Source organism: Propithecus coquereli, unplaced genomic scaffold (assembly GCF_000956105.1).
Source record: "Propithecus coquereli isolate 6110/MARCELLA unplaced genomic scaffold, Pcoq_1.0 Scaffold5, whole genome shotgun sequence".
Classification (NCBI taxonomy): domain Eukaryota; kingdom Metazoa; phylum Chordata; class Mammalia; order Primates; family Indriidae; genus Propithecus; species Propithecus coquereli.
Genome location: NW_012150840.1, coordinates 14,203,382 through 14,222,074, shown reverse-complemented (window position 1 = coordinate 14,222,074; position 18,693 = coordinate 14,203,382). Strand labels below are relative to the sequence as shown.

Sequence of the window (18,693 nt, the reverse complement as noted above, 5' to 3'; positions counted from 1 at the left end):
CCTGCAAACGTGCTTTTCCTGCATGGGCAGACACTTCAGTATTAAGCCGTCAGCAGGTCATGCTCCGCTATCAACAACTTATTAAAGAAAACTTGGTAAGAAATCTGAAGGGTATAATTTGCAAACTGTTACTTGTCACTCCCTTAGAGACCATTTCAGCTGCTCTCCCTTGTACTGCTTCTCCTTCAGTTTTGTTCTTCCTTGGCTACCTGAGAATTAAGAAGAGGAACATCCTCACACTAATTTCTATTTATGTATTTTCTCTCTAGAAAGAAATTGCCAAATTAATCACGCTGGAACAAGGGAAGACCCTAGCTGATGCTGAAGGAGATGTATTTCGGGGCCTTCGTAAGCTGGGCATCCCTCATGGGACTTTTGGGAAGGAAGATGGGAGGCAAAGATCCCAGTATGGGGAGGTTGCTTCATTCTTTATGTAGATTTTGCCATCCCATGATATCTTTTTAATACTTGTGGAAAATGGTAATACTTCTCAGGTATCTATAAGACCAATTTACTTTATTTTACTCAGATGATCTTCCAGTGGGTATATGCCTATTGCTGTCTTTTTCCCATTCAAAGAATCTCATTTTGTACAACCCCTTCACTTAGAAGGGCAAGTCAGGCCCCTAACCCCCATGGGCCTGAACCACTCCCTGTCCTCAGGGCTGAACAGAGCATGACAGTGCTAAGTAGTACACAGTGTAGAGAACTGGTGGCCTGACTTCTTCTCTGTTCCAGAGGTGGTTGAGCATGCCTGTAGTGTGACATCTCTTATGCTGGGAGAGACCATGCCATCCATCACCAAAGACATGGACCTTTATTCTTACCGTCTGCCTCTGGGAGTGTGTGCAGGCATTGCTCCATTCAATTTTCCTGCCATGATCCCCCTTTGGATGTTTCCCATGGCCATGGTGTGTGGAAATACCTTCCTAATGAAACCATCAGAGCGAGTCCCTGGAGCAACTATGCTTCTTGCTAAGTTGCTCCAGGATTCTGGTGCCCCTGATGGAACACTGAACATCATTCATGGACAACATGAAGGTAACCCTTTGCATGTGCCTACTAAATGGCTACCTCAAAAAATCCAGGTGTTGAGTAGTGATTGGACATTTTAGGATGAGGAACCTATGGAGAAGGTATTTATTAATCAGTAACCTCCGTGTTTGAAAGTAATGATTGTTGACTGTTTTGCCATCTCTGTGTACTAAGATAACTAACTGGAGAGTAGCGGTGCTTTTTGCCCTACAGTTTATTTTGAGACACTAGAAATGCAGATAAGTTTAAAGAGAGGCAAGGTGTGGTGACTCATGCCTGTAATCTCAGCACTTTGGGAGGCCAAGGCAGGAGGATTGCTTGAGGCCAGGAGTTTGGGACCAGCCTGAACAACATAACAAGATGCCATCTCTACAAAAAATACAAAAGTTACAAAAGTTAGCTGGGTGTGGTAGTGCACCCCTGGCAGGAGGATTGCTTGAGCCCATTTTGAGGTTGCAGTGAGCTATAATGCCACTACACTCTAGCTCAGGCAACAGAACAAGACCCTGTCTCAAAAAAAAAAAAAAAAAAAAAAACGTTAAATAGAAAATTTTTGCTTCAGTGTTAAGGGAATTCATGCGAAGATTTAATGCAAAATTTATAACCCTCAAAGATACTGAAGGCCTTCTAATTCATATAATAATAGCTAATACTTAAATAGTGCTTCTGTGTTTCAGGCACTGTTCTCAGTGCTTTTCATATATTATTTAACCCTTACAATCATCCTTTGAGGTAGGTATTATTATTTTTCCATTTTATAGATGAGAAAATTGACACATGGTGAAATTAAGTAATTTGCCTAAAGTCACACTGCTAGAAACTCAAAGTCAGGATGTGAATACCTGGGATGCCTCTGATTTTTGCTTTTAAATACTATGCTATATTACCTCTCACAAGAGGGCACAATAATATCTGCGAGTCCCAGTACATAGTGATAGTTGAGGAAATACCATATTCTTAAAGCACAAAATGGAAGGGTTCGATATTAAAAGGCTTATTATTTTGGAGGGAAATAGTAGTTGTAGCCTTAAGAGTTAGATTAGAAGTAGAAATTCGGGAATAGTAAATAAGAAAAATAACAAACTAGAAGAGGCTAAATAGAATTTGCAATTTAAAAGAAACAAGAAGAGAACTTCACAATGAGAATCAAATATAGAAAAACAAATGTATGAAAACTTCAACTCCATAGCAGTAGGGAAAGGGGAAATTTGCCATGTTGAGAAGCCATTTATTTCTTTGTGGTGATCATTTATTTTGTTCTTAAAGCTGTAAATTTTATTTGTGATCATCCGAGCATCAAAGCAATCAGCTTTGTGGGATCCAACCAGGCAGGAGAGTACATCTTCGAGAGAGGATCAAGACATGGCAAGAGAGTTCAAGCAAATATGGTGATTATTATTCCTTATTTCCCCGATATTAGTTATGTATTTAAATTACCTAGAAACAGCCCTTCAGAGTGGCCACTCATTCCACTCTAATGTTAGTGTTTTTAATTACCATTTCATCTTGAACATTTTCTCTTTAACCATGAACCTTTTGAGGAATTTCATTCAAAATCATGTTAATTACCTTTTATCATATCCAACTAATTTTGGTGACAGAGGGTACATTCCTCCCTAACAATGTTATCAAATTCTTTGGGCTTTAGCAGTAACAGCCAGATTCTGGTTCTGGCCATTTCCTCTCTTATACCATACTTATAGCCCTTTATCCTTCCTTCTTTTAAGTAATATCCTCACTACCAATGTCAAAAGATATGATCTTCCCTAAGGGTCCAGGCTACTTAAAGCACTGGAAAGAGCCACACATCCCCATTTGATAATGTTCGATATGTGAGTGTGGTTTACTTGGTTCCAAGTTTTGTTGTCGTCTTACTAGTTCCTTGCCAAATACATAGCAACTCTTTCAGAATAAATATAAAGTCCTGTTGCAGCTTTCTCATTTTTTTTTCCATCAGTTAACGCTGTAGAAAAAATAGCCATCTCTGCACAGGTTTGCAAACGGTTCATGATATGCTCACTTATTTTTCATGGCTGAATGTTTTGGCCAATTTGACTTAAGCCCCTCCCAGTTCACTACATATTTATTGAGTATATTCTGTGTTCAATATTATGCGTAACGGGATAAAATTAAGTACCAGACATAGTATCTAACCAGGCACTCAACTGTATAACCATACGTCATCCTACATAGAAAAGAAGTTTATGAAGCTTTGTATCGAGAAGTAAGCCAGTTTGGGAGACCTCTTAAAATTATTAGGTGGTCTACCTCCTATTTTGCCTTTCAGCTGATTACTAGCATTCTTACTGGCAGCTTCTTTGCTTACGTTGCTCTTCATATAACTGGAAACCCCAGCAGACAACAAATTCTTTCCTGTTTAACTTAGGAAAAGGGGGATTCTGGATGCAATGTTTAACCTATTAGTTTGAATGTGATTAGGACTTTAAAAAAATTTTTTGTTTTTGGTAGTGGTTTTGATCTAAATAAATACATATCAGATTATCAGCTAAAAACTAGAGAAAAAGTAACCTGAAGACTTGCTCAGTGTTGCCAAGACTTCAACAGTATTAAACATAATAAATCTCTGTCCTCAAAGCAACAAAGGATGAATTCTTTAGTCCTTTCCTTAAATTCTCATTTGAAAGCTCAGATTCCTTGCTTAATTTCTTAGCTTAATTGTATTTGGCAAGGAAGACTCATGTACTTTCTGTATTTCTTTAGGGAGCCAAGAACCATGGAGTAGTCATGCCAGATGCCAATAAGGAAAATACCCTGAATCAGCTGGTTGGGGCAGCGTTTGGAGCTGCTGGTCAGCGCTGCATGGCTCTTTCCACAGCAATCTTTGTGGGAGAAGCTAAAAAGTGGGTGCCAGAACTAGTGGAACGTGCCAAAAACCTGAGAGTCAATGCAGGTAATAAATCACCTGTCTAGCTCCTTTAGATTTTGCGTCTGTGGCACTAAGCTCTTGATTTTAGCATTGGCCTTGGCCAGTGGAAGCAATCATGTCTATTCTTACCATTGTTTTTTATACTGTACTTGTCATTTGGATTCATCTGTGTTAGCAGTTATAGTGTGTTAATGAAGATCTCAAATACTTCTATGTTGTTTTACAGGAGACCAGCCTGGAGCTGATCTTGGCCCTCTCATCACTCCCCAGGCCAAGGAACGAGTCTGTCATCTAATTGATAGTGGAACAAAGGAGGGAGCTTCCATCCTTCTTGATGGCCGAAAAATTAAAGTCAAAGGCTATGAAAATGGCAACTTTGTTGGACCAACCATCATCTCAGATGTTAAGGTGAACAACTCCTTGACTTTTTTCACAAATACGAGAGCCGAAGGAACCTCAGAGCTGTAGAATCTTATCCCTCTAATTCATAAATTAAGGCATTTAATGGCTAAGACATCTCTTGTCAGGATTGCTTAGTTATTTTGTCTGGAGTCTGAATGAGTCTTCCCTCCTAACTCCTAACCAGAGCTCTTTCCGCTATACCTGAGGTCAATAAACTTTCTATAAATGGCTAGGTATTTTCAACTTTGCAGGGATATATAGTCTCTGTTGCAACTACTCAATTCTGACGTTATAGAGTAAAATCAGCCATAAACATTGTGTGGCTGTGTTCCAATAAAACTTTATTTATGGATACTGAAATTTGAATTCTGTATAATTTTACATGTCATGAAATATTCTTCTGATATTTTTTTCCAACCATTTAAAAAATGCAGAAACCATTTTTAGTTTGTGGGCTGTACAAAAACAGGCAGGATACCACATGTGGCCCACAGACTGTAGTTTGCCAACCCTATCTTATATTATATTGGTTACTTATTTAATGTTAATTTTCTCTTCCCTCTTGCTGCCTAGCTTATAGTTACTATAGTGTCTTAATCAATATATCAACCACTAAATATTTATTGAATACCTACTCTGTGCCCAAAATTTAGCTGCATCTTCACCAGAAAGTGACAAAAGAAAAAGAACTGATCTGTCAATTTTTATTTATCAAAACTCTGAAAGTCTCTCACCTAACATTCATGACTAAATTGGGGTTAGGAGGCTTTTTTTTTTTTTGACATTCATATATCCCCACTATAATCCTGAATAATTCAGAGTTGAATGCAAGTATAGTAGAAATTATGAAATCTCTTGCTACAGAACCATAGAGGAAAAATCCACTTATCAGCAACAAATGCTCACTAGTTGCAGTGGTGAAGGATGTTTTGAATGTGTAAGTGTGACCTGATATCAAAATATAAATGCATAGACTTATTTGGGAGGCAAAGAAGTGAATGAAAATAGATTGATACGGAAAACAGCATGGGATTTCTATAAACAGAAAAATTCTCCTGGTGCATTTAATATAGATTCGAGTAATAAAAAATGAATTTTCATGTAACTGGAAACATAACTGTATGAAACAAGTTGTTCAGGTATTAACAAAGAAGCTAGTGATGGGTCATGAACTAAAGAAACAGTGCTTAAGGATAAGGAGTGTAGTTATAGTTAATAGGAATTTCAAGTTGTTTATATGATTGGTAGCTTGGAAGATGGAACACGGTAAGACAGGACTTTTTTATAGGTGGTTTAAAATGAAAACTGTTAGCAGGAAAGCTGTCCATGTAAATTATGCGTATTAAGTGAAAGTACCAAATAAGCTTAAACTCTCAAAATCTAAAAAGCTGACTTCTTTTCTGGATGCATCACTCCGGCAGCCAAATATGACCTGTTACAAAGAGGAGATTTTTGGTCCAGTTCTTGTGGTTCTGGAGACAGAAACATTGGATGAAGCCATCAAGATTGTAAATAACAACCCATATGGAAATGGAACTGCCATCTTCACTACCAGTGGAGCCACTGCTCGGAAATATTCCCATCTGGTGGATGTTGGACAGGTTTGTGAAGAGAATTTTTCAGAGATTTTTATAGTCATTTACTATTTCCGAAGAGGAAACAGTAAACAGCGATCAGTCACTGCAACTTGTTTAAAGATTGACCCTCCAATCTCCGGCAATGCTCTATATCTTCCTCGGGAATAAAAATTCATGAGGTAGAGGGTGGAGTGGAAGGTGGGTATTTAAAGCTGGTCTCTGCTGTCTTTGTGCTTCTAAATGGAGAGTTCCCTTGTTTGAATCTTTCACTTAGTATTTGATGTGGATTTGTTCTGCTTTAGGTGGGAGTTAATGTCCCCATTCCAGTGCCTTTGCCAATGTTCTCGTTCACTGGCTCTCGATCTTCCTTCAGGGGAGACACCAATTTCTATGGCAAACAGGTAACTTTTGGTTAAAATTTTTTTTTCCCTTTAAGAAACTTGAACATATTCAGGAACAAGAATTCTCCACGGAAGGGCCGTCCAGCAGCTTCTATGGGGTCATGTTTATTAGTGCTTCTCAGAAGATCCCCTAAAAAAGATTTAAAGATCAACAAAATTTTGCCAAAGCCACTTCTTCCTGAATAAGTCAAGAAAACAAAGTTTTGGGGAAAGAGCATGTGGAAGTCCAAGCCTTTGCATATGCCATTTCCTCTGCCTGTGACCCTCTTCCCCATCTCTCCCCTTTCATCTGACTAACTCTTCATCATCTGTCATGTCTCAGTTTAAAGGACTCCTAGAAAATCACCTGACCAACACCTGCTTCCTCAATGGTGTGCCCCATGTACTCCCACTGCACATATTTCTCCTATGATAGTTATTTGTTTACAAAAAATCTTATTGAGCACCTTTTTTGTACAAAATACTATTCTAGGCACTACAAATACAGCAGTGAACAAGAAAAATAAAGCAGATCTGGAACTGAATTGCCTGGGTTCAAATCCCAGCTCAGCCAGTTATTAGCTGTGTGACTTTGGGGGACACCGTCTTTATGCCTCAAACTTAAAGTTATGAGGATTGAATTATTGCCACTTCTGTCAGCAGGACCATAGGACCCAAAGCAGGAAGAGGCATGGCACATTCAAATAGCAGAAATGGGCTGGAGCACATTGAGTGAATGAGGAGGAGAATGGGAAGAGATGAGGTTAGAGAAATAGGCAGGGGCCAAGTCGTGTAGGGCTCTTGAAGCCACATTAAGAAGCCCTCATCACACTGTAATTATTATTTACTTATCTACAGTACCTTGCACAGAGCAGGCTGACTAAACATTTGTTGAACAGGCTAGGGGAAATTCTTTGTAGGCCTAAAAGAATATGGCCATTTTGCAACTATCATTGATAAAGTACCTATTTTCTATACAAGTCTCCCCTTTTATAGGCTAATAAAAAATTTAACAACAGGATTGCATAGCATATGTGATAGTATGGCCAAAATGTTAAGAAGTCAACACTTTGAGCCAGGCATAGTGGCTCATGCTTATAATCTTAGCGCTCTAGGAGGCTGAGGCAGGAGGACTGCTTGAGGCCAGGAGTTTGAGGTTGCTGTGAGCTATGATGACACCACTGCATTCCAGCCTGGGCAACAGAGCAAGACCCTGCCTCAAGAAAAAAAAAATGTCAGCACTTTGGTTATCTGGAGGCTTATTAAGTCACAGCTTTTGCAAAAATGAGTAGTTTGATACTGGTAACAAGCATATCTTTTAAGGGAAACAGTAAAACTATTGTTCAATTTAACCCCCCCTCACCCATTTTATTACTATAAGTTACCCTGGTAAGTGAGGCTTTTTGGAGGAAGCCTATGAAAAAAAGATTGACCTCATACGCAGTTTGAAGTCTTAAGTCCTTAGGTTATTAAATTGCTACTTTGCATTCTGGAAAGAACACAAAGAAAAAAAGTATCATTCTTACATAATGAAATACAAAAGTTAGTTCTATCTTTATGTTAAAAGTATATAATAATCTCTAAAATTTGTATATATTAATATATTTAATATATTATTTTATTATTATATTATTAATATATATTTAATATATTAATATGTTAAAATGGTCCAGATTTTGTCAAATAATTCTGGAAGAGTATTTTAATCACAGTAGTGGTTTTTCTAAAAACATTGTTCTAGCCAGGGGAGGTGGCATACGCCTATAATCTCAGGACTTTGGGAGGCCAAAGTGGGAGGACCTCTTGAGTCCAGGCGTTCAAGGCCAGCCTAGGCAACCTAGTGAGGCCCCATCTCTACAAGGAAAAAAAAATTAATTGGGTGCATGGGTGCAGTGGTTCACACCTGTAGTCCCAGCTACAGGCTGAGGAAGGAGGAGCACTTGAGACCAGGAGTTTGAGGATACAGTGAGCTATGCTTGTGCCACTACACTCCAGCCTGGGTGGCATAGCAAGACCCTGTCTCAAAAATTTAAAAAAATAAATAAATTGAAGAACCATCATTCTAGTTTGCTAATAATTTTATGTGTTAGATCTGCACAGTGGGTTCTCTTTTGCTCAAGCCTACTCTTACAAAATAATAAACTGTGTGTGTATACACACATACACACACACACACACACAAAGCCTTAAATGTGCTGAATTTTTTGGCTCACATATTATAAGTAATTTAGAAGTGAATTTGGCTGGTGCAGTGGCTCAGGCAGGAGGATCACTGGAGCCCAGGAGTTCAAGGCTGCAGTTCAATAAGCACCACTGCACTCCAGCCTGGGTGACAGAACAAAACCTTGCCTTAAAAAAACTAAGTGTATTTGTGTAATATCAGACATTTTACTTTGGTTTTGTAAGATATTTTGGGTTTGCCACTTCAATATAGAGCTCATTATCACTGACATTTATCAGAAACTGCCTAACATATATTTCACTCCTTTATTCCTTTTTCTTCTTCATGGGAAGGAGAGGAAAACTAACAACTGTTGAACAGCAGTCATTTTGCTAGGATGTTTTTGCATGTCATTTCATTTTCTCCTCAAAACATTGGTGTGAGGTGGGCATTATGTCACATAGATAAGGCTCAAGGTTAAACTGCAGTCAGTAAGGAGCAGAGGCAGGATTTGAGCCAAATCTGTTGACTTCAGGGCACATGATATTCAACTCTTGCAGAATGACCTGAAAGTTTAACAGATTATATTGTTCAAGTTTTCCGTTGAGGTGCTCTTGGCTTAAAGTACTAGTTTTGGCATAATAATGATGGCTAAGGTTTGACCGTTTACTACGTGCCAGGTATTATGCTAAATGTTTCATTTAGATAAATTATCTCATGAACAATATACTGGATTTTGGTTGCATTCCTCAAATAGGAATGTGAGCAGCACTTCATAGCACCTCCTTCAAAAGCCAACAAAAAGAAGAATCATGAAACCCCCAGAAATATATGCTAACTCTTTTTTTTTCCCTTTGTTCTCCTTAGGGCATCCATTTCTATACTCAGTTAAAGACCATCACTTCTCAGTGGAAAGAAGATGATGCTACTCTTTCCTCACCTTCTGTAGCCATGCCTACCATGGGCCGTTAGAAACAAGTTTGTTTAAGACCCAGTCCGTCCTGAATAATCTCACTTTACTTTTTACCAGCTTCATTTGCCAACTTTGCTCAGATCGGATCCCTGGGATTGGAATACATTGTAACTAAAATCTTTCTCAGGACTATTAGTCCCTGCAAAGTTGCTATAGGGAGACTCTTAGTGTAACATTGAAACCAGATTTTTCACTTGCTCTTCATACTTAACATTTTTGAGGTAATTATTGTGGCTGTGAAATGCTTATCTGGAATAAGAGCTTAAACATGTTTTCTAAAAATTCTTCCCTTTTCTGATGACTTGAAGGAGGGGAAAGTTACTATATGTAAAGAAGATCTTCCAATAATTGGAAGCTGAACTCTTTGGGAAAGCAGGATAGAAATAATTCACCCTCCTCTGGTGGATCCTCAGACACAGCCCTACATAAATGCCAGTGGGGGGGACCCCTCTGCAAAGTTTTCCTGAGCCTGTCTTTTATCCTACACTACACAAGATATTATACATTTCTATTTATCCCAAATTGTGACAACTGCTTCTTTCTTTTCTGCTCAGTGCCACTTTGTTGTCCTAGTAATTCATGACCACCATTTAATTCTATCATTGTTACTGTTCCTGCTTCTGAAGATCACATCTCAATGATACCTCAGTAAGCAATGAATAAATCAACTTTTTGTTATGTGTGCCAAGTGTTAAGTTTCGGGGTTTGCTTCAGCAATCTTTAATTAATGCTCCAGCCATTAATTCAGATGCAAATAGTTTTCTTAGAAAATTATTTCAAATGTTTTTTTAGGCTCGGAAATCAAGGAGTGTTCCAACCATGAAAGTGGGTGAGAACTCTTGCCTTAACCAAGTCTAACCTGATGGTACTTGCTGAATTTTATATGTTCTTTGCTCTTGCCTGCATTTCTCATTAGTGATACACTTTTCAATGAAAGAACTCTTCATGTAGATCAATTGATTGGGGCCTAAAAATTTCGAAGCTTTTCATGACATAAAGTGGTCAAAAAAGAAATGCCTTGACAGAATCTTCTTGTACCATTAGTTCAACTGCCTTTATATGCTTTTTGTTTCTTTCTTTTTTTTTTCCCCAGTAGATTTAGGGGGTACGAAGTATTTTTTTGTTACATCGTTTAACTGTATAATGCTGAAGTCAGGGCTTTCAGTATACTCATCTCCAGAACAGTCTACATTGTACCAAATAAGTAGACTTTTATCCCTCACCCCCCTCATGCTGTTTGTTTCTTTGATATATCTAAACTTTAAGTCAGAACAGAAACCGATGTGCTCAATGGAATGGATTCTCTCTTTTTGCTGTACCATCCCAACTGAATCCTGTTTTTATTTTCCTGCTTCCTTAGTAGCCACTTCAGTAGGGTTAACCTACTCTTTGGAAGTTGCTCAATGAATTCAAGATGGTGAAAAACCTTGAAAATGTTGTGTGCTCTGTAGACTTTAGGCTTGTTACTACCCGTTGGCTGGTAGAATGTCAGAATATTCAATCATTTAAGGTAACTGCAACTTTAATAAAATATACTTATGACCCTAGTGGGTCTTTTTTTTAATTCTACTTTCCTAAAGGTGAGGCATTAGAAATTTATAATTCGAATGCAGTACTCCTTGTTTTATCTCTTATCACAGCTGACAACTAGTGGTGATATTTAATACAATCCAACAGCTATAGGCTGGATTGTATAAAAGATAATTATTATCTAAATTCCAAGAGGGATTAAATATAATCACAGAGATTCTTTAACATTTCCTTACATTTAAGGGAAATCACGCTTTAAGAAAATACTGACAGGCTGAGTAGTGGCTCATGCCTGTAATCCTAGCATTTTGGAAGGCCAAGGCAGGAGCATCGCTTGAAGCCAGGAGTTTGAGGCTGTAGCGACCTATGAATGAACCACTGCACTGGAGCTCAGGCAACAGAGTGAGACCCTATCTCAAACAAAACAAACCCTGACTTATCAGAATTGTGTTGCTCTAGTTAGAATCAATTCACTTGGCCAGCTACTTGCTCAGAGTTTCTTATTTCTTAGATGGAAAAAAATCAGTTATATTCATGCTATAGCAGCTAAAAAATTCACTATTTTATTTTCTTTTTGCTCTGATGTGGCCTCATTAGAAATTTCTTAGATTCTACATTTTGCTAATTGATTATGAATAATAAATTATAAGTAAAAAACTCTAAAAGGGAAAAGTATAGCTTTTTTTTTTTAATGGTGCCATACTTCCTTATAATGCCTTTGTCCCCTAGATTGTAGCGATTCTCAGCTTCCTACCTATGTCCATAGCCAAGACTTACAAGGTCATTATGTTTACTCTCACATAAAAGATAGTGCACATTTTGGCTAGGCTGCTTATTTCAAAAGGCAATCTATAGATTTTCCACATTAAAAGAGGCACAAATATACATTTCCATTAAGTATAATAAGCCTTTGATATGGATATTTTTATAAAAATTTCCATAATCTCATACTAGTGCTTTTTATTACTCATTCCACTGATACCTGAGGGGTCTTAGCTAGCAAAGAAAAGAACTGCGATTTGGGAAGAAGCTGCAATGGGCAAGGGTAACAGTTATGTACATTGTTTGATTAGATACTCACTATGTCAGACTATTGTGATTCTTTTGGAATATTGGGTAGCACCATTTCACCAGAAAAGTCTGATATTGGAACTTGCTGGGTGATGAAGGTTTCATCTTGAAGCTTACTTTCATCCCTGCAATAATGACAAAATAACAGGGCTGTCAACAACTATACGCACATGAAACCTGGTTCAGAATAATAGACTTGTCTTATTACTCTCACTCAACTCTAGCACATTTAAGATGCCCTCAAGAACCACTGTGATCAGGCTCATGTTTATTACTTTAGCAAGAGAGATCTTACCCAAATTCCTTTGTTTCTCCACTGTCAGAAACAACATGGTCTGGAACTGGAGGCCTAGAACTCTGGCTGTATTTCCTGTGGTAGGTAAAAGTCAACAAAATGAGGCAGTGTCTCCTCGTGTCCTCATATATCAACTACAGTTTTATTTTATTTATGGATAGGGTCTTGCTCTGTCACCTAGGCTAGAGTACAGTGGTGTGGTCATAGCTCACTGCTGCCTTGAACTCCTGGACTCAAGCTATTCTCCTGTCTCAGCCTTCCAAGTAGCTGGGACTACAGGTGCATGCCATCACACCCAACTAATTTTTAAAAATGTTTTTGTAGAGACAGGGTCTCACTATATTGTACAGGCTGGTCTTGAACTCCTGGCCTCAAACAATCCTCCTGCAACAGCCTCCCAAAGTGTTGGCAATACAGGTATGAGCCACCACACCAGGCCTCAACTATACTTTTAAAGTGTTACGTGAAATGCTTCCCTTGGATGGGCTTTTTATTTTCAAAATGAGCTTTTATAAACGTAGATGTGGTAAAATGTTAGGCAAGTTAACATATTAAAGTTGAGACATGTTGAACTCAAGAAACAGAAATATATATATGGAGATGATCATGATGATGATACACAACAGCTACTGATGGTGAAAGGCAAGGTTGAACCAGGGTACTGACTAAAAACATGTCCAGAAAAGTTCCCTTCTAATAAAAAGAACCCCTGAATACAGAAAGGTTACCCAATAGAGACAGGCCCAGCATGAAAGTTTCTCCTTATACTTTGGATTGTCTAAGAACAGTAAATGAACATATCACTAATTCAATATTCTAATTTGAAAGTAAGCTTAACAGAGTTATAAAAAGCATAGTAGGGCCGGGCGCGGTGGCTCACGCCTGTAATCCTAGCACTCTGGGAGGCCGAGGCGGGTGGATCGTTCTGAGCTCAGGAGTTCAAGACCAGCCTGAGCAAGAGCGAGACCCCGTCTCTACCAAAAAATGGAAAGAAATTAATTGGACAGCTAAAAATATATGTAGAAAAAATTAGCCGGGCATGGTGGCGCGTGCCTGTGGTCCCAGCTACTCGGGAGGCTGAGACAGTAGGATTGCTTGAGCCCAGGAGTCTGAGGTTGCTGTGAGCTAGGCTGACGGCCACGGCACTCGCCCCAGGCAAGAGAGTGAGACTCTGTCTCAAAAAAAAAATAGTAGGTTGATTTACCAACAGATAGACACATCCCCCACACTCCTAAATCCTTGTCCTCAATTAGGTACATGTGAAAGCAGTATAAACCCATTCAAAATCTGACTATATTAGTCCAATAACAATACATTTAAAAAATATACTTTAGAGACTAATAGTGTCAGAGTGGTTGTTGATGCACTGAAGTATACAGCTTGGTTATACCCCTTTGACTTAGTTCAATCAAAAAGAAAAATACTATACTGTTGGGCCAGGCACGGTGGCTCACGCCTGTAATCCTAGCACTCTGGGAGGCCAAGGTGGGAGGATTGCTTGAGCTCAGGAGTTCAAGACCAGCCTGAGCAAGAGCGAGACCCCTGTCTCTACTATAAATATAAAGAAATTAGCCAAATAACTAAAAATAGAAAAAAATTAGCCGGGCACGGTGGCACGTGCCTGTAGTCCCAGCTACGCAGGAGGCTGAGGCAGGAGGATCGCTTGAGCACAGGAGTTTGAGGTTGCTGTGACCTGGGCTGACGCCACAGCACTCTAACCCGGGCAACAGAGTGAGACTCTGTCTCAAAAAAAAGAAAAATACTATACTGTTAGATTCACAATTATATACAATCAACTGTACTCTGACCAACTTCCTAATTACACCACTTGCCTTGGTAAACCTTTTATCATCTAATTTCTCCCCAGTCTGGTTTGAACTTTCTCATTTAATCTCATCTTCACATCAATATTTCACCATTCTATTCCTTATTTTTCCTTTATTCAATTCTGGCATGAAATGCCAACAGGCTTAGACATGATTCTGTTGTGGTTCAAGTTCACTGCTCTGGTGTGAACTATCTCACTCAAAATTCCTTTGTTTCTCCAGTATTGAAAACAACATAGTATGGAACTAGAGGCCTGGAACTCTGGCTGTATTTCCTGGAGTATGGAAAAGTCAACTTACAATGAAACATTCAGTACCTGTAGCATGGAGTCTACCTCCACCTCTTTAATAAAATCCTCCACTTTTCATTTAGCCTGTAATTCTTTAATCTCTTCTCTTTGGCTGTATTCTGTTTTGCTCTCCTCTTCCCTAATTGTGGATATTACTCAAGGTTCTAGCCTCAGCTCTACTTTTCTACCTTCATCTACTCTCCTAGACTCAACTACCAGTTTTCACTAAATATGCTCAAATCTTCCTCCCTAAATGCTCATCTGTACTCCAGTCAATATTTGCAAATGCCTTAAAGGTATTTTTCACTTCAATATATGGCCATCATCTCCAGTTCAACAATGAAAATACTGTCTTAAAAAAAAAAATGAATTTGGAATATCTATGGATTTCTGTTTTCCTTTCTAGGTCTCCTTCTTGTATTAGAGAGTCCCTTGATTAATAAAACATCATTTACTTTGCAGACCAATAAAATCTTAACAGTTATTATGCTTCTCTTCAGTTGCCACTTATTCAGCTGAGCAACGTGTAACTTCTTAGTAAGCATTACCTTAAACATGTAAGACAGGCCGGGCGCAGTGGCTCACACCTGTAATCCTAGCAGCTCTCTGGGAGGCCGAGGCGGGCGGATTGTTTGAGCTCAGGAGTTCGAGACCAGCCTGAGCAAGAGTGAGACCCCCGTCTCTACTAAAAAAATAGAAAGAAATTATCTGGACAACTAAAAATATATAGAAAAAATTAGCCGGGCATGGTGGCGCATGCCTATAGTCCCAGCTACTCGGGAGGCTGAGGCAGTAGGATCGCTTGAGCCCAGGAGTTTGAAGTTGCTGTGACCTAGGCTAATGCCACAGCACTCACTCTAGCCAGGGCAACAGAGTGAGACTCTGTCTCAAAAAAAAAAAAACATGTAAGATTAATCTTTTCTCTCCCTGCTTTTAATTCCACTTCATCTTTCATTCTCATGCTCATCCATTTATCTCCCATTCTTTATCTCTAGGAGTTGCAGTAGCTAAGCAGTAGGGCCTTTTTATATTTTCTGGTCCTTTCCTATTCCTTTAATTCTAAGTAAGAATAATTTCATTGTTCCAATGTAATTTCTACGTTTGATAACAACTTGATATTTCGCTGCAGAAATAGTTACCTAGGAACAAAACCATTCATTTTTGCAAAGAGCAATCTCAAGACTTTCTCCTTCTGCTCCCAGGTCAAATCTCCAATATCCACATTTCCTTGAATATCTGTCCTGAAGAATTTCAATGAAAAAACATGAAAAGGAAAAATATGGTCAAAGTAAGCTTCTCCTCTTTTGAAAAAATATAAAATATGTAAACATTAGAAAAATTCCAAACCATAACTGAATATTATATAACAACTACAAAGGAAACTGTATCCATTACAAAATCATAAAGTTGAAAAGAATATCAATATACTAGCCAATCCAAAATGTTATGTAGTCATTAAGATGAAAATGACAAAAACTATAACACGAAAAAAATTTTGTGCTCAAACATTAAGCAAATTAACAAAATAGAAAATTGTAATGTTAACATTATATGTACAGATACACACAAAGACAAAGGAAACAAGGAAAAAAATTGTTTGGTGAGGTTGTTGATAGGTGTTTTTCTTTTAACTTTCGTTTTTTTTTAAATTCAGGTTTTGCCTTATGATTACCACATACTTCAATTGTCCTTTCCCAATCTACCACTTAAATAAATGTGATATTTAAACCACCATTTCTGCCCTGCTGATAGAGGCAATAGGACACTCAGGTTAAGGTGATAAGTTGGCCAGTAGCAAAAATGTCACACAGAAGGCAGAATAGGAAGAGTCCAGTTTCTGCAATAACAATGTAGCGAACCATTTTATTTAACTTTAGAAAATTTATAATACTTAATATACTGTAGACAAAAGGATGTAAAGGAAACTGCCTTTATGTGTGGTAGGTACTCAACTTACTTGACTTATTAAATAAAAAGGAGGAGATTCTCGCAAATCTCTTGGTAATAGAAGTGGTATTACAGACTTCTAAAATGGCAAAAAGGTAAAAAATTACAGTATGGGCATTTTTGAAGAAGAATCTTATCTCAAAAATTTTCAAGGGCTACTCAACTTCCCCAACAGCTATGTGATTCAAAAGAACTTAGAAATTAGTCTCTTAAAAATAATTTAAAGCATCTCACTGCGTGATCTCAGAAAAAAAATAATTTAAAGCAGAAAACACATTTGGAAGCACTCTTAATAAAATGTTACATACACAGCAGTGGGGAGTCCTTTTAAGTTTCTTGAGTTAGGGCCTTTGAAGAACCTAACTGCATTGGAATATAAAATAATTTTTTTCAGAATAATCTTCAAAATGGACTATAATTTAATCCACAGTTTATAGGGGGACGACTGCTCTAAGAAACAAAAGTGTTAACAGAAAACAAAATTAATCATTGTATACAGTCTGCAACTATCTCAAATATTCTGCTACTTTATTATAGTAGCAGTAGATCTCTAAAATTTTGTATAATTTTGGGGGACTCTTGGTTAATGCAATGATGGGGGCATTATGGAATGTCCTCCAATCCGTGGGATAGTTCTGCACAACAAAGAATTGTTACAAAGAGTTGTTATATTGATTTTTAAAAATTATATATGGTTAGATATTATTACCTATGAATTTCATCTCAAGACAGTAAAGGGAACGGTACAAAATACTTCTGAAAGTATGCTTATCAAAAATGTTTAACCTGAATCTATTTTTTTATTTTTTTCTCTTCACTTACCATTTAGCATAATAACCTGAATCTAATCAAACCTTTATAATTAATTTCCAATTTACAGGATGTAAGATAAAGAAACAAGTTAAAATATATTATAGTGACATCTTCTGGGATTGACTAGATAGACTAGACTAAATAATCTAGTTTCTTTAACAAGTCTCTGTCAAGAGAAAAAGGGAGGCACCCACTAAGAATACATACTAAGCCACCATGCTAAGCATAGGACGGGTTACAAAGAGGAGTCAGTCAGTTCCTGGCCTCAAGTAACTTACTGAGAAATCTATTCAATATTTGGATATTATTAAACTAAACATCCGGAGTTCTTATTTCTATAAAGGGCACAAAAATAGCAGCACAAAAGATAATGTATTAAAATATTACTAATACCATTTCTTGGCCTCCATAAGATCCTGATTCACGCTATTGGTACTGTGCTCTCTACCATCAAATGTTCTGATTGGGGGATATTCTGTTTTTCCTGCACATGCTGCTCTCATTTTTAAATTGAAAGCAGCTTGCGCTATCTGCTTATAATGCTTCCTGCTAAACAGGATCTGCTGCTTCACTTGGTGCAGGGCATCTAAAAAGAATCTTTCCACTTCTGTTCTCTCATCCAGTATGTTCTTGGCCAGCTTCTTCATTCGATTCATTTCCTTGTCCTTCATCTGAAGAAGGTGCTGCAGCTTGTCGATTTCTACCCGACCTGCTTGGTTCTCTATCATTGCCTGTTGTTGCAGTTTTAAAACCTCAGTCTCAAACTCTCTGGTCATGCAATTCAGAGCAGTCTCCAAGCTTACCACCTTCTTCTGAAGAGTTTGGATTTGCGATCTCTGCTGCGTAAGTTGCATAATCTTTTCCTTAACCAATAGCTCATTGATCTCCTTAAAACAGAACAATGAGAGAGGTGAGAGATATTTTTCATTCCAGAACTTAAAAGTTCCTCACTAACCCATTATTTCATATGATTTGAGTTTGATGATAGGCTGAGAAGGTGATATTTTGCTGTTGTGTGTACAGAAAATAACAAACATCCTAGGGTCCTTATCTTGTGAAGGCAATCCACTAATTTTGCTAATTAAGAACCTTTCCTTCCTCTCAAATTTAGAAAGGTTAAATATTTTATATTATCCAAATCAATAAAAATATACAGTAAAACATTAACAACTATATACTGTAAACTGTGGCAGTGTCTTAGTTCCCTATCCCAATACCCATTTTCCCTTTCCTCTTTTGTTAATAAAACCCCAGTTTTATTCAGAAAGGCAGTAAGCCCAGCTAAAAATTCCCAGCCTCCCATGAAATTCAGCATAGCCATGTTCTGGTTAATAAGATGCAAGTGGCAATGTGTGTAATACTTCCAGGAAGACCTCTAAAGGGAGAAGCAAGGCCAGGTGCAGTGGCTCACGCCTGTAATCCTAGCACTCTGGGAGGCCAAGACAGGAGGATTGCTCGAGCTCAGGAGTTCGAGACCAGCCCTGAGCAAGAGCAGCAAGAACAAGA

General features: G+C 38.0%; 2 protein-coding genes across 3 annotated transcripts in view; one reads left to right on the top strand and one right to left on the bottom strand.

Moving 5' to 3' along the window:
* Positions 1-9,697, top strand: part of ALDH6A1 (aldehyde dehydrogenase 6 family, member A1) — a 21,862-nt gene extending 12,165 nt beyond the window's left edge. Inside the window, exons 5-13 of one of the 2 annotated variants that reach the window (XM_012656221.1) lie at positions 1-95; positions 270-348; positions 739-1,041; positions 2,302-2,423; positions 3,757-3,946; positions 4,149-4,330; positions 5,746-5,925; positions 6,204-6,302; positions 9,310-9,697. In XM_012656221.1, coding sequence (XP_012511675.1) covers positions 1-95; positions 270-348; positions 739-1,041; positions 2,302-2,423; positions 3,757-3,946; positions 4,149-4,330; positions 5,746-5,925; positions 6,204-6,302; positions 9,310-9,414 — 1,355 coding nt within the window. In that variant the 3' untranslated portion in view covers positions 9,415-9,697. The remainder of the gene's footprint in view (positions 96-269; positions 349-738; positions 1,042-2,301; positions 2,424-3,756; positions 3,947-4,148; positions 4,331-5,745; positions 5,926-6,203; positions 6,303-9,309) is intronic. The other variant, XM_012656220.1, reaches the window with a different exon arrangement.
* A 2,198-nt stretch (positions 9,698-11,895) lies between these two features.
* The window catches only part of CCDC176 (coiled-coil domain containing 176), a 28,990-nt gene continuing 22,192 nt past the window's right edge, over positions 11,896-18,693 (bottom strand). Inside the window, exons 8-11 of the mRNA XM_012656055.1 lie at positions 17,581-18,074; positions 15,567-15,668; positions 12,312-12,386; positions 11,896-12,141 (exon numbers count right to left, since the gene is read on the bottom strand). Coding sequence (XP_012511509.1) covers positions 12,036-12,141; positions 12,312-12,386; positions 15,567-15,668; positions 17,581-18,074 — 777 coding nt within the window. The 3' untranslated portion in view covers positions 11,896-12,035. The remainder of the gene's footprint in view (positions 12,142-12,311; positions 12,387-15,566; positions 15,669-17,580; positions 18,075-18,693) is intronic.